Below are 15,536 nucleotides of genomic sequence, written 5' to 3'. Positions count from 1 at the left end.
TGCTGAATGTGTAATCCCTCATCCCATTACTCCCTCTGTTCCTGGGAGAGGAAAGAGGGAAAAGGGGACATTCAGCATTTTATGTAGATGTCTGGTTCTAGTACATTTAGCTTCAGATGAGATGGATGTTGGACTTGTAGAAGTGATGGAGGATGTCGGGGCTCATTTTAAGTCTTCCCTGCAGCGCTGTGACATCCCTTTAAGATACTAATAGATAGGCCGACGGTTTAACACCAAACAAATGGTTTGAAGGAAGATACAAAGTGTGTTCCAAGAAAAAGACATAACACATTTGCCAACCCCCACTGTGCCTTCAGATGGTTTTGAATGAACAATAATAACAGAGGAACAGCTGATGTGTTCGCTGATCCAGTCCCTGTGCTTAAGATTGAATTTGGGCTATAAAGGCGCATTTATTTTCCAAAATAAATAGCAGGAACAGCGCCGGGCCCTCTGCCTAGTATGGGGAAGGTAACGCCCCATGACAGGCTGTAATTACCCATGGACGAGAGCCTCAGCTGTAGAGAAACAGCAGCAGAGAGAGAAAGAGAGAGATAGGCAGTATAGAGTGCTTGTATCCATGCATGTATTTGCGCTGATGTGTGTGTGTGTGTGTGTGTGTGTGTGTGTGTGTGTGTGTGTGCGTTGGGGGAGCGTGTACTGTGCGGCAAGCCTCTGACTCAGCACATCCGCATGGGCCCCTGAAGAGGCGGCTGGGCTCTTTTATTACCTAATCCAGTTTAGGAGATGAATCCGGCGGCCCCATAATCTAATATTCTCATAAATGATTCCCGCCATGTACATGAGTCCCTGACTTTAGCTATAATAACCAAAAGCTCGCAGGCTTCCAGCAATGAAAAGCACGCCCACCCACCCACACACACACACACACACACAGGACAGCGTTTTATACTTGTCTCTTTTACACTAATTGCCACAGTGAATTTTCATCTTATTATTCATACCTGCCTAATGGATTTGGCCACTCACAGCAACTAAGCACAACAAGAGTGGTGAGAGGTTGCTCCCCTCTGCTCGCTACCCTTGTTGAGGGTTATAGATGAAAGCGGATATGATATGTCCAGCCAAATCCCTCAGAGACACCGTGTTGTGTATCGTTTCATCTTCCCTCTGCACTCTCTCATTTTTCTCGTGCTCTCAATCCTAATATTTGCCTGGCAATGCTATCCGTTTCCTCAGTCAGAGCTGAGTGTATTTGTTCAGCGTCTACAAAGCCAGCCATGTTAAAATGAGATGGGCCAATCATCTACCACTGTCTATCTTTTATATTCACATTCATCGTTTCATTCTTATTTTTCAGTTATTTCTATTAGGCCACAACATCAGACAGCAATCAGCATTTCATCCAAGTTTAATTGTAACGTTTTCAGGTGTAACTTGAACAACATAAAGTGAGGCACATAGGGAATAAACAAGTGGAAAATGCCGATTGACCAATTGGAAGCATCACAGTGAAAAAACAAAACGTGAAGGCAGTAATCCACTCCAAGGTTGCGGAAATGCGTGGGTTAGAGATCAAACAGAGAAAATAAGGTGGAAAAAATAAAAAATTAAGACGGTCAAAGTGACTATTATTGGTGACCGCATCAATAAAAAGCATTGGGAGAGTCTTGATTTGTCGTTTGGCATGACAAGAAGTCACTGTATCAAAGAAAAGAGCAACAGAACGCGAATGACTTTTTCAACTCATTTGTGTAAACTAACAGGATGCAGAACAATACAGGGCCATCATCTCATGAAGATGTATTGTTTCACAGCTGATACATCTTTCTTTGTTCACTTCAGGAATAAATGCATATGCAAAGTATTTAAACATGGTGAGGAAAAGATTCCCGCAACAAGAATGTGAGGGTGGCACCTTGGTTAGACAATACCTTGACAACAGTCATTAGGTCTACCCTATTGAAAGACTTGAGGAAGACACTGATCCCTTCCTTGGTCACATAGTAAAAAAAAAGTGAAGGGTGTGCGTGCGCTAATTCTGTGACTAAACATAAGAGGCAAAGCAAGGGTATATCTCATATAGACATATACAAAAAGAAAGAAGGCATCCATATTAAAAGATAATCCCAAATTCATTTTCAAGGCATTTAAAGGCACCGTTATTGAAAAAAAGTTACACGTTGTAGCAAAAAAAAAAAAAGCTTTCCCAAAAAATTATTTTACAGTCATCATAACAAAACAGTATTCAAAAGCATAATAAACACACTCTCCCAATATATAATAAACTTCTTTTTTAAACCCCATCCCATAAAGATACCATTGTTTCCTACTTGCTTTCAGCCACTGTAATTGTGATGTTTTTTTTAATCTGCATACAAATCATGCAAGAGGTAACTATATTCAGTTTTTTTCTCCCACATTTTGTGCTTAACAATATAATATTGAGCCAGAGTTTTATCCATGAAATTACCAGCGAAACGTCTCTGCATCATAGCGATTGTACATGAAACAACAATACAGAAGGCGGCCACATTTCACTGATGGGGTAAAATCTGGTATTGTTATTAGGTATATGATTGTGTTCTTGCTTTCTATAAGCACCTTAGGCTTTTAAGACACCAGTCACAATGTTCAAAATGTCAACTCTCCCTCATTCCTAAGAGTGCACCAGTTTGATGCCCTGCCCAGTGTCCAGTATGGCTGGCGGGAACCAAGCTAGCTTACACCTCCTGAAGCAGCGCAGAAACACGCTGCAGAGCCAGAACAGGTTGAGGCCACAGCACCAGTTGGAGAGGTGCACCATGGGATATGTAGCCTTGGGAAAGTGGGTCTTCCAGTGCTTGGCCACGTCGCTCCCGGTGGGCAGGTGGAGCGTGTAGTCGCTCCAGCGTTTTGACACGCCGTACATGGCCGCCACAGTCCGTCCCCTTTCCGACCACTGGGTGTCGTTTTCCGGGTTGCAGTTGAACTCCACCCATTCCGAAGTGAAGTCCCCGAGACAGGGGATGTCTCCTGCTTCAGGGTCCACCCCGGAAGAGGAGAGCTCGGCCCCCTGCACCGCTACATAGACGCCCTCCATCTTGCGTACCTCCTTCACCCACGGGAGGGAGTTCTCTGTGTCCAGGACCAGGATGAGACGGGAGAAGTGGCCCGCGTTCCTCTCCTTCCACAGCTCCAGCAACGTGGCCAGGTGGAAGCTCTCACCTCCTGCAAACAATATGGAGGTGGGGGGTTAGATAGTGAGGTGGATAGTCAATGTAAAAGTTTGTATTCCTAGGTTTTTGTAGATTTAAAGCTATAGTAAGTGACTTCTGTTGTCCCCGTGAGGAATTCTGAGGAATTACAACAACACTGTCGCCGCATCTACATGAAATAAGCCTTTGGTGATTTCGCATGGATTCTATACCTTCTGCGGTACGTCCTGTTTTTTCCTTAGCAGTAGAATCAACAACTGAAACATTTTCTTGTTCTTCATGTGTCAGGTTCATTTACATGTTTAGGTTTATACAACAGGCATTTCTGTATTCCCCCCCCCCCCACCAATTCACCTATATATAGAGCAGGGGTGGCCAACCCGCGGCTCGCGAGCCGCATGCGGCTCTTTGCCCAGCTTCGTGCGGCTCTTCAGTTCATATCAAATTATGTGATAATATTTTTTTATTTATTTTTTTTTATACTTTTTTTTTGTGTGGGCCTATGTGTGTGCATGTTCGCAAACGTTTCATGCGGCTCTTACGTTCGTTTTACATGTTGTCTATTATTTCATGTTTTATTTTATTAATGTGTAGGCCCTATGTGTATGCCTATTCGCAAATGTTTAATTGAGGACGCAACATAACGTTCGCAAACGTTTGGTGCGGACGCAACATAAAACTGCCCGCTCAGCTTGGAGGGAGGTTTTCCGTGAGTAAACTATTTGTGTCAAGTTCGCTCCGAAACAGAGTGGGAGAGTTCATATTTTTTGTTGAACGTTATGCCAAGCCATTCTGCCTTATATACCAGGTGTCATTTGCGCATTTCAAGGCTTCAAATCTTCAGCGCCACTTCAGCTCTCTCCATGCTAAAAGTAAGTCCCACAAAGCAACATGCATAGTAAGAGAAAAACGCTATTTTAAATTGTTACATTTTTGTTTGTGGACTTGGTTGAACTGAGAGTTTGTGTGTGAGGCAGTGCACACAATGTTCATTGTTGAAAATGACTGCCCTGTCGTCTTTAGTCCAGTCCTGTCATTATCACAGGGGCGGCCTTAACGATCTGGGGGCCCGTTTCAAGTCCTAGTGTGGGGCCCCTTTTTTTTTTTTTTTTTTTTTTTTAATTTATTTATTTTTTATTAATAAATAATGCTGGTGCATGCATGTGCAAGCTCCCCGCGAAAATAAAAAAGCCCCCCCCCCCCCTGAAATCTTACTGGCCACTCCAGTGCCCCCCCCCCCCCCCAAGTTCAAATGTTATTTTTTATTTTCATTTTATTTTTTTAATTACATTTTTTTCCTGATATGTATCCTAGTTCAGAGATGATATGTATTATTTTTTCTTAACTTTTTTTGATAGGTAGTTGCCAAGTTCATCACACAAACACTCCAATCCACTGATATGAGATCAGTTTGCAATTTTCAATTACTAAATTAATGGTAGGACTGTGGCCACTAGAACTGGTCTCTGGTCAGCAAAGGTCTTGAAAACAGCATAAGAGTGCTTGTGACATGCGTGCCACCCATGCACGTGTATAGGCACGTGTCCCCGCAGATTTTTGAAATCTGAATAAAAAAATTAAAGTTTGTAGTTAGCAAGTGTAACATGTTCTTAGCAAGGGCAGACTTTCATAAATAAAGGTTTATTTTTTTAGCAAGATATTTGGTCAAAAGCTAGTGGTCATCCGTCCCTCTGTCCAGTTGTTAGGCATCTGGCTGCTAGCAAGTTATGTTGTCTTGCTAATTTTACTATTCATCTGAGCTGAAATAAATATTGGCTTTTTCCTTTATTATCTTCGCGAGAATGCACCAGAATGCTTAGATTACATGTTAAAAACACAAAAAAATCTTCTGAGGGGGATGCCCCCAGACCCCCCTTCAGGGGTTTAGTTTTCTGACAAACATTACAATGGATACTAACATGATTTGGGCATTTGGGATTATAAATCATCTTTGAATTGGTTGTACAGCATATCACATGCTATTCATTCAGGTGTGCGATGGCCACCCCACTCTAACTCTGTGGCCCACCTTTGCCACTGTGTGTACCCGTGTGTACGATGTGGCTCTTTGCAGTAACACAGTAAAAAATGTGGCTCTTTGTCTCTGACTGGTTGGCCACCCCTGATATAGAGGAATACAGTGGCGGTAATAGAGTCATTATTGGTTCAGTCAGTGTAGTGTTCAAGGACATTTCCACAGGACACATGACTGTTGATGGACACTGTGTATTTGCAGGGATCAAACCTGTCAACTTTCACATTGCGAGACTGTCTGTCTGTCCGTCTTAACTGCTGTCATCGCATCACAGCAACATAAATTGCGAAAAAAAAAGATGCTACTTTCCAGATGGCATATCCAGAGCAGAAAAGATCAGAGCAGTGATACCTTGCCTGCAGATGTACCAAATTATTTTCAGTTTCCTTTAAAATCATCATTTGTTGTAGGGTAAGTGAATAAAAGCACAGGACAAAAAAAGGATCCCCTCCTCCCCCCACCGAGGACACATTACTAAAGCAAATTGCAGGCATGTGTCGACTGTGATCAGTAAAGAAAATATAATTTAGGACTGTACGAACACTGCCACACAATGTTTTTTTTTATAGCTGCAGGAACCAGAGTGAACATGACTTGAAATCAGTGACTCTTCCCAATTTAGATTTCTGCTACCAGAGGAGCACTTGTACAATTTGTACAATTATCGCACACTCAACACAGACTGAAAAATGTTCCTTCAGGGTGGTGACACAGGGAGGTGATTATCTTTTCAATGGGGATATATTTTCTTGTATGCAGAGATAATGTGTCAAGTCATCTCTGAAAATGAGAGATGGAGGTGACATGGCGTTAACCTGCTGCCGTCCTCATTTCTGTTGAGGGGGATGTGCTGCTTGTAACAGCCTCTCTCTCTCTCTCGTATGCAACCCTTCACTGAATTCTCTCTACTGGAACCAAACTCCAGTGCAAAAGCCCTTCACAGCAATTTGAAGTTTTTCCCTTTCTAACTTTTTTTCTGATCCGTGCAAAATCGCAATCTGTTTGACTGAGAGAAGGGAGAACTGACAAGAATGAGCAATGGAAATCAGGTAGAATATAATATGTACCTAATGCCCTCCTACAGAACAGTTCTGCAGTAAATACCACTGTTTTTTTATTGTATTTTACTTAACTGTCAACCAACAAACTCACTATTCATTGTGATAATTGAAGGTGGCAAATGAAATAATTTTGATGTTGGCAAAAACAGTTTTTAACTTCAGGCAACAGAGTGACTGTCATCAAGCTTTCATAGATACACCTGCTTTGAATGCAACAGCAAAGATGTAAATAATAATAATAATAATAATATAAATATATATTATTCTTGTTCTACATGAAAGTTAAACTGTGCTCATCTTCTTTAGTGATAAGATATTTTGAACAGGTAACTTTGAATAATAAATCATGATGCCCATCAAGAAAGCCACGATTTTTAAGACATGCATCAAACATCAATGTTGTCAGATAATATGATATCTAACACCATTTAATATGCATAAGTGGAGATGTTAGAAACGTTTTGTCAACTGTATATTTGTACAACTGCCACTTGGAGTGACAAAAGCGGGACACTTCAACATATTTTCAATAACATTTTCTTTTGCCTACTATTTTTAAAATGTATCCATTAGTCACAGCAATCCGTTTGCCGTGGAATCAAAACAAACCCTCTAGTTGAGGACGCGCGCCCGAATGCACAATACAGAAGCAGACGGCAAATAGACAGGTCTGTCGGCCAATCAAATCGTTCGGTCCGAATAATATCATTGGTTGAAGTTTTCACAAAATATTATGAGATTGAAATCATTGTTTGTTTTTATTCCTGGTGGGTCTGTCTTGCATTTTAGAGTGTCATTACCTTATTAATACCATTTTAACCTAATCCAAAAAAAGTGTAAAAATGCAACAAAGGTAAGTGTAGCTTTAAGTTGTCATGACATGTAATGTTCAAAATTATAATATCCATTTTTTTCGAATGATATGATTTTAAATTATTCTACAGTAATGTCTAGCCCAGATTAGCACGCACATGTTGGTGTGGCAGTCAAATGAAAACTAGCTGAAATAAGCCTGACAATTATTGCTCTAAGTTTCAAGATGGCATCCACAGAAATGAAATGAATGAGAAGGGGGTTTGAACTATGAGAATTGCCCAAGTATTCTCACCTGCTAGAACCCAAGCCCCGTTGCCTTTGTGCGTGTGCCCGCTGTAGAAGATCAGGTAGGTGTCATGGCGGGGCCCGTCTTCAGTGCGCAGCTCCAGAAAGTTGCGCAGCTTTGTCAGCAGTGCCTCCATGGTGATGCCGCTGGTGGAGTAGTCACAGCCAAAGGTCTGGATCATGTGGTGGGAGAAGAGGCGCTGCACGTTGTTCAGCATGCCTGTAGAGCGCAAGTTCAGCTGCTGCACCTGCTCCGGAGGCAGCAGGGTGGGCTGGCCGTCAGCACTGGACAGAAAGGACAGAGAGATGGATGGGTGGTGAGTATGGTTCAAAATGTTTATCGATATCGATACCGATTACGATTCCTCGACTTCGATACCGGTTCCTGAACGATCATTTTTTTCTACACCAATTTGATGAAATCAGTTTTAACAAGATGACATTACACATTGTAGTAAAAAACATTTGACAAAATATCAATACATAATAATTTGAATGAGCTGAAATTGTAGTAGCTGCCTCCAGATTACCACCAATGCCCTATCTCCTGAGCCACTGCAGCTCCACACAGCCAATCACCAATACTTTTAGATCTTGGCATTTTTTTCGATCGGATTTCGGTCGGTGCCAAATAAGTATTGAACTTCGATACCAAGCCCTAGATGTGAGTAGGGATGTCACGATAACAGAAATGTAATAGTCAATACCAACACCAGTGAGATTCCAAGATTCTTGAAACCCAAATTGATACCACGGTAAGAAACAAACAAAAACAAAACAATGAATCCCATGTACATCAACAAACACACCATTATAACACACCTTTTAAAATGATTTAAAAACAACAACAACAGTGGCATGTAGCCATCAAGCAATAAATAAAAAAGAAACAATTAGTAGTATTAACATTACAAAAAACAACTGCCCAATCCCATTTCATTGCTTCACAGGAGTTTTCTGTAGTATTTTTTTGTGCCTCTGAAAACCTTTGTGTTGTTGTCGTTATCCTGTGCAGGTGTGGGGCGCACGCACCAGGACTTGAGGTACTGTAGAAAAACGAGTACTATCACATTTTTCAGAATTTTGGTGTTGACTAGTATCAGTTCTCATGACATCCCTAGAGGTGAGGAGAAACAAATTAAATAAAAAATTGGATCTTTTCTTATTTTTTTTATATCTACTCCGAGGTAGTCTCAAGTTAGGTGGCTTGTCAGAGACATGAATGAGTGAGAAGTTGATAGTTTGACACGCCGGGGGTGGAGTAGCTGTCAGCATCGCCGCGGATATAGAGAGAGAGAGGAGACAGAGAGAAGAGGATGAGAGGAGATTGGGGGAAATGAGATTAGCCTCAGGGATCCAAAGGGAGTCAAAAATGAAAGAAAAAATAAACGTCAAGAAAAGGAGGGCGGTATAGAAAGGAGAGAATTGAGCAGGGCGACAAGAAATAACGAGTGGTAGCCGAGGTTAAAGATAGCTGAGGGCAACAACGTGATTTTTGAAAAAAGTGTGTGTGGATGCATGTGGCACCGAGCCCTGCCTGGTAATAACAAGTGGATGATAACACAGAGGGGAAACACCCACGCACACACAAAGTCAAGGCTGGCAGTTAATCAATGGAGCCATACATTTTTTCCACCCTATCTCTTGACTTGATGTTATTCAAGGGAGGCCCATGTGGATGGCAAAATCACACCTCACTCTTATAGACACCTGCATAAGTCTTCAGTCGCATTACTGTTCCCCCTATTGTCACCATCAACCTCACCTAGACAAGGGCAGGTGAAAGTGCATCTTTATCTAATGTAAATTGTGTTAAGCCTGCTTTCCACTAGATGTTCTTTTGTGTGGTATTGGAAAATTGCAACTCAAGTTCGGGGCGAAATGTAGAAGCCTGCAGTAAAAAGGTATACTACGCTATGTCAAGAAAATGAAATGCTGCAACCTTCGCATGGCTCACCGTTCACCTAAACCCATCTGATCTTTGCAGATCTCAAGGCACCTGGGGTAGTAAAGTCCTGTAGTTTGAGATTCAGCCCACATCTTTCCCCTCTTTCATCCCTTTAAAGAAGAAAATCCTGTCCCCTTTTCTCGACAGCTCTCTCAGAGCTCCATCTCTCACTCGGCCACTTTCGTTTGTGCCTTTTTTGCTTTTTACCACCACTCTCCCTCCTTCACTGTTTACTACTCCAGCCCTCTCCTTGTGTATTTTTCATTCCCGTCATCTCACCCCTTTTTTTTTTAACCATACGCCCCTGCCCACTCCTCACCCCTTCCCCTGTAATCTCCAGCGGGGGCTCTTGTCATTGTGAAAACATGATCTGCAGCCATCAAACGGCTCGATTATACACTGCCGCATTCTCATCATGCTCTCAGTCCTCCCTGTGGACCGCTGCACTAACAGCCTCGCATACAGAGCGTCCACGGCTCCAACTGGACATGGGCCTGCATCCAAAAGCACCTGGAGAGTTAAACTCAAAGTAACGCTGGCGTCCCCCTGCTCTGAATGCTAAAGCTAACTATATCAGCTAGAAAAAGGTTCAACATCCAGAGTAGAAATAAATCCATCAACCCGTCAAAAAGGGCCTGATTTCAAGACCTCAGAGGGGCTCTCAAAAGGTGGGAACACTGATGTGTAACTGATGGCGAGCTTCTTCTGCCATTTAGAATTCACAGACGTGGCGGCGTTATCATCACAACTAACTAGGCTAATAAAAAAATTTATATATATACATAAATAAAGAGATATTTAAATATATAAGCCTTGGCCGACTGAGAGGGCACCGGGAAAGGCAGCAGGCAGCAGCTAATGGCTAACCGCTCCAGCTGAACAGCTTAGTATGCAGCGGAGAGAGCAAGGCAACAATCCCTTAAGGGCCCAAACATTAGAGGCATGTTTATGCACATTTATTGGCCTATTTATCCAGTTGGTTTTGTGTTAACTGAGGAGGGAGCTGGAATGAGTGATCATATTTAGCAAGCGCCTGTGAAGCCAAGAAAAGGGCTTCGGCGTGGGGGCGAAGCCGGTCCGGTGTGTTTGTATATGTGCAAATGCGATGTGTTCAGCTGCCGTGTAAGTTGTGATGAGCCGAGTGTCGAGTGCTACAGCTGGGAGTGCACACGCTTGTGCTACAGATCTAAAACAAATATGAAACATTCACTCTGACTGCAGATTACTGAGGAAACTCATTGAGTCGGTTGTCAGCGGTGCTCAAACAATGAATAGACAAATGATTAGTGGATCGACAAACATGTCCCTGCAATTATTTTGATAATCAAATTAATTTTCTCTGGTTGTTATTTGTGAGCATTTGGCTTTATGTTGTCATAAGCATTCTAAACTGTCATTTTTTGGGTTCATTTCACTATTTTATAGCAATGATTGATCGGCTGGTTAATTGATGATGAAAATAATTTCAGTACTAATTGACAGAAAATCTATTGACAAACATTTTCATAATTGCCAAAGTCATCTTTTGAGGCAAAACCATCCTCAAAAACCACCCATTTTGAATTGGTGGTCTGCTAAAGCTCTCCGTGCTTTGATCACTCTCTTGCATGTTGCCTGCTGCCACACCAACTCTCTGTAAGCGACACTATTGGTTGTTGCTAATCCAAAAATGAGTTCATTGTTACCTGCAGTAGGCAGTAGGTATGACCAGGGCGTAGCCAACACAGGTTCCTCCCAGGCAGCTTCCCAGCTCGTGGAACAAGCCGTGGGCCAGAGACTCCAGAGGCAGCACCACCAGCAGAGCACTGAGGAAGAGGCCGTTGGAGGGCTGCGGGGGAAAAAAATATAACCCCCAAACATAATCATCAGAGTCACTTCCATTCAGCGCTTACAGCTCTCGGATGGACGCAATGTGACCCAGTTAATTGGCGGTGACACTTTGCAAGACACTTCTACAATGCGGGAGTGACACAATGTTATTATCCCGGGACAAAACATGACGGGATCTAACTAAATGGGACACACACTATGTAGTGCATGACAACAGACTAAACATACATTGCAAGGATCCAATTCGAAACTGAATAATTCCTGCAGTTCGTGAGCCTGGTGCCTTTAGTGTGTCCTCGAGTCGGTAAGAATAAAAATAACTTCTATGTTTTTGTCGTGTACTTTTAAAGTTTCTTTTATATAGATTTGAATGCTCGGAAAGTTATCTTGCCACATAAACAATTCTGTGCCATAAACTAATATACACACACACACAAATACATAATGTCGTGTAGTGACATAAAGCAGATTTTGTGCAACGATGCACTGTTAAGCTTTAAGTGCAATCAATTTCTTGAGTCACTGAGATGGTGTGCAATGCAATTTAGCATCCTAAAAAAAAGAGAAAAAAATCCACTTTCATTTTAATAGCACGGCGATGTATCTGAGAACAAAAAAAAAAAATCAATACATGCACGGTTAAGTGGAATCACACTAGAGTTTGTAGAACAGCCTAGGGTAAGCCTGGGTTGAAATATGCGTTACACACATTCATTGAACTTTGAAGTTGTATACCCCATTCTCCAGTGCCCGAAAGCCATATTATAGGCAAAGAAAGCAGACATCAGTATAAAGGATGGACTTAGTTTACAGTATAATGCAGTGGCTCTCACAGGCTGGGAACTGATTTGCAGTAGTCGAGCCCAAGTTGCGGGAATAGGGCGGATGCCCACGAGCAGCTAGGCACTTAACAACATTGCATTCACAGGCAGACTTTCCGATTAAGGAAGTCATTTCCATACAATTGCACAAAGGCGTCATTCTGCATTTTTCTCAGCCAATCCACACTTTCAAATGCATTTCCACACTGACTTTTTGAGAGAAAGATATAATATATACAATATAAATAATAGAGTCTTTGAACAGGGAAATGTGTTTGGGTGGGTCTTCCATATCAATTCAGTAGAAAGCAAAGTGACTCCAATGTAAGAACTGTGGCCTTAAACATTTGCATAGAGTTGAATCAACACCTCACTGAATATTCTTAGTTTCACAAAAGGCTGTGTGTATTGCTGAGAATGCATTCGATTATACTGGGGTTGCTGTCTTTGTGTGTGTGTGTGTGTGTGTGTGTGTGTGTGTGTGTGTGTGTGTGTGTGTGTGTGTGTGTGTGTGTGTGTGTGAGAGAGAGAGATAGACACATACACACACTATTACTGTATTTCAACAGTAAAGGCAACAAAAAAGCTATAAAAAAACAAAAAGAGTTTAATGCAAGCTGTTTCACATACAAGCGCTGGCAACTCCCGCTCTCTCAGGCAAATTTGCAACTGACATCAACAATGTGCATGTCCCAAATTAGGACTCAGGGCCCATGAGACACTTACACGGCAAATGTCTAATAAGGCTAAATAAGTTATTGCTGCTCTTTATGCAAGTAGATAGGGATATTAAAAGTGCTAATTAAATTGGTTCCGCCTGAGTGCAGACGTGCCTCAGCTTGGGGAGCAACTTACTACTGACGGAGCACCGCCGCCACTAGCATTTCTCTCCAGACTTTATAACATGGCTTTATGATGTTTATGGGGCCCATTGTCATGAAACTCAAAAGGAGCTACTGCTTTAAGAGGGAGAATTTGCACAGGACACTTGCATTGATTTACGAGGTTTTCAGTGAAAGTCTACAGATTCTGACGAGCTTAATAATGCACCCAAGAGGTTTCTCAGCCATATGACTATACAGTATGACATGACTGTAATAAGGCTTGCTATGCTAATAGGAAATGTTCACTTCATAAAAAAGATAATCATGAAATATCTTTTTATACCTTTAGTGGCTTTTCAAACGTGGCCATTACAATCTAATGATGATAGTATGACTGATATAAGAGTAGTAGTAAACTGGGTGTGTGTGTGTTTGGTACCTGCCAGGACACAGCTCCCAGTATGATAGTGGACAGGATGCTGAAGAAGACCAGGCGTTCTGAGATGAGGCAGAAGTGTCTGATGCCCCTGGAGGCCATGACTTGGTCCAGACTGCGGCTCCTGGATCTCTGGGAGCGCCAGGCGTTCTGACACTCGCTCAGCTTGGTGTGGAAGCCCCATATGGTGATCAGCAGAATGATGTGGCAGATGGACCAGAAGAGGCCAAACAGGCAGAAGCCAGGGATCACCAGATACCACAGCTCCAAGTGGCCAAGCTATAGCAAAGACAACAGGAACGGCTCATTAAAAACACATCCTTAAAAAAAAAAATTGGGGGGCAGAGATTCTGGAGAATGCTTGCTGTCATATAAGTGAATATCTCCTCAAGATCTGATACCTTTCCATACATAAGAAACAAGTGAGTTGGAAAGTTTCACAAAAGCCCTTTAGGCTCACATAATGGAAATGTCATTTTTTTTCTCACAAGACAAGTTTTTCGAGAAATGCGGTAGTGTACCTTTAAGGCGGCCAGGACGACAAAGGCCAGCTCAATGAGACTCAGAGGCAGCAGGGACAGTCTCCTCCACACCCTCCCTAGGGAGAGCGCCGGTGTCCAACGCTCACTAGACCCCAGTCCACTGAAGTACACATCTAACACGGGCTCACACAGGAGCCTGCCCAGGTAGCAGCCCAAGGCGTAAGGGTTGGCTGTGATGCCTAGAGCCTGGAAGAACACAAGAGAGGTGACCAAGGCAAAGCTGACCAGGTTAGGCAAAGCCAGGAGGGACTTCATCCTCAGGTCCACGATGAGAGCGCCCAGGGCCACCACCAAGCCTATGATGGCCGCCGACTTGTGAAGAAGCATGGTGGTGCTGGCGACTCCAAATCCCAGGAGCTCTAGCAGCTCGGCCGATGTGAGCATGGTGGCTTTGTAACGCATGGAGCTGCATATTCGCTCGGTCAAAGCCCACACCGTTTTCATGATGACACAGGCCAGCAGGAGATAGTTGGCGACCAGCTCCTTGACGTCCGAGTGCAAGGCGGGGCCGTTGAGGAAGCACAGCAGGCCCAGCAGGAAGCCGACCCACAGGTGGAACAGGCTGAGGCTGGCTCTCTCCATGGCAAAGTAGTAATGGAGGATGCTGGCGATGCCCACCACAAACAGGCCCAGGATGAAGATGACCAGGATCATGGGTTCGTCTGTCACCTCCCAGCGCACGTACATGCCCACGCACACCGCCACGATGAGGGTGATGCTGGACAGGTAACCCAGGAAACGCACGGACGTAAACATGTCCACCTCCTTGGGCCCGCCTTCCACAGTCAGGCCCCCCTCCTCCTCCTCCTCTTCCTCCTGAGCCATGGTGGTGGACTTGTAAACAATTAATAAAAAATAGATAAAAAAAAGCAAGCGAGGCCCTTGACGGTTAGTTTTCTGCAGTCATCATCTTATCTGGGCTCCAACAGAGGGTTTGCAAACGGTGGTCCATGCCTCTTGATGACATTTCTCCACAGTCAACCCCTGTTGGACAAATCAAAAAGCAGGGTTACTCCTCGAGCCAATACGCATAAACCCAATGTCCATTTCAGAGGCAATATAAACCTATATGTAACACTTAATAGTTACTCATCTTCAGAGAGATTAGTCCATGCTTATTAGTTGACATGAGGTGAAACTATTTCTTGCTCTATAACCAGCTTTATCCAAGTTAAATTTAAACATTTCTGATCAAGTCAAATAGCATTTTTGGAGGATACAAAGGCTAAGAATACGCTGCAGTATGATTCGCTTGAATTAATATTTAATATGTGACAGTGGCTGCGGCCCCGCTGTCAGTTTTTGACGATGTGGCAGTGCACAGCATCCGGAAAGTTTGCTAATACACGTAGCCTGCTGACTTTTCCTTCTCGGTTAGCTCACTTTTCGGTTCCGTTTTAATTAAATGTGTTTAGCTGTCTGTTTATAGAACAAGCCCTTTCGCAAACGTTAACGTGACTGCTATATGCACGTATATGAGTAATGTCTTTAGCGTAAAGAAACGTTGCTTACATGTTATTTGTTTGGATAGTTTGGATTTTGATGACAGCAGCCTGGCTTCCGGATTCCGAAGTACGGCATCTCGCAAGTGTCAAAACGCGCGAGCCTTCGCTTGTCAGGCTGACGTATATGAATCACCCTAACAACTAAAATGTATCAGAAAGTTAGCTGTAACATCGAAAAAACTGATTCGCCTATTTCACGAGTCAATGTGTGTGGTGAATGCACCTATAAAGTCCGTGTAGAAATAATTGGAATTCAATATAGCCCACTGTAGGCT

General features: G+C 43.0%; 1 protein-coding gene across 1 annotated transcript; it reads right to left on the bottom strand.

Annotated features, from left to right (window-relative positions):
* Nucleotides 1-1,386: 1,386 nt before the first annotated feature.
* On the bottom strand, nucleotides 1,387-15,329 carry tmem168a (transmembrane protein 168a). The gene is made up of 6 exons (XM_080051430.1): nucleotides 15,269-15,329; nucleotides 13,736-14,740; nucleotides 13,218-13,493; nucleotides 10,989-11,131; nucleotides 7,363-7,640; nucleotides 1,387-3,171 (listed from the first exon to the last, which is right to left on the bottom strand). Exons 2-6 carry the CDS (start codon nucleotides 14,579-14,581, stop codon nucleotides 2,621-2,623), a joined length of 2,094 nt encoding a protein of 697 aa, XP_079907556.1. The 5' UTR covers nucleotides 14,582-14,740; nucleotides 15,269-15,329; the 3' UTR covers nucleotides 1,387-2,620.
* Nucleotides 15,330-15,536: the final 207 nt, after the last annotated feature.

Source organism: Ammodytes marinus (genome assembly GCF_949987685.1).
Source record: "Ammodytes marinus genome assembly, chromosome: 22".
Classification (NCBI taxonomy): domain Eukaryota; kingdom Metazoa; phylum Chordata; class Actinopteri; order Uranoscopiformes; family Ammodytidae; genus Ammodytes; species Ammodytes marinus.
The sequence above is the reverse complement of the archived record's forward strand: the minus strand, read 5'-3'. Positions and strand labels throughout refer to the sequence as shown.

What these genes read in the sequence shown, in the direction of transcription:
- tmem168a (XM_080051430.1), bottom strand. Translation starts at nt 14,581, where the DNA reads ATGGCTCAGGAGGAAGAGGAGGAGGAGGAGGGGGGCCTGACTGTGGAA. An exon ending in TCGTCCTGGCCGCCTTAAAG is followed by an intron (nt 13,494 to 13,735) that starts GTACACTACCGC and finishes TCTTTGCTATAG; the next exon opens with CTTGGCCACTTGGAGCTGTG. An exon ending in ATACCTACTGCCTACTGCAG is followed by an intron (nt 7,641 to 10,988) that starts GTAACAATGAAC and finishes CTTTCTGTCCAG; the next exon opens with TGCTGACGGCCAGCCCACCC.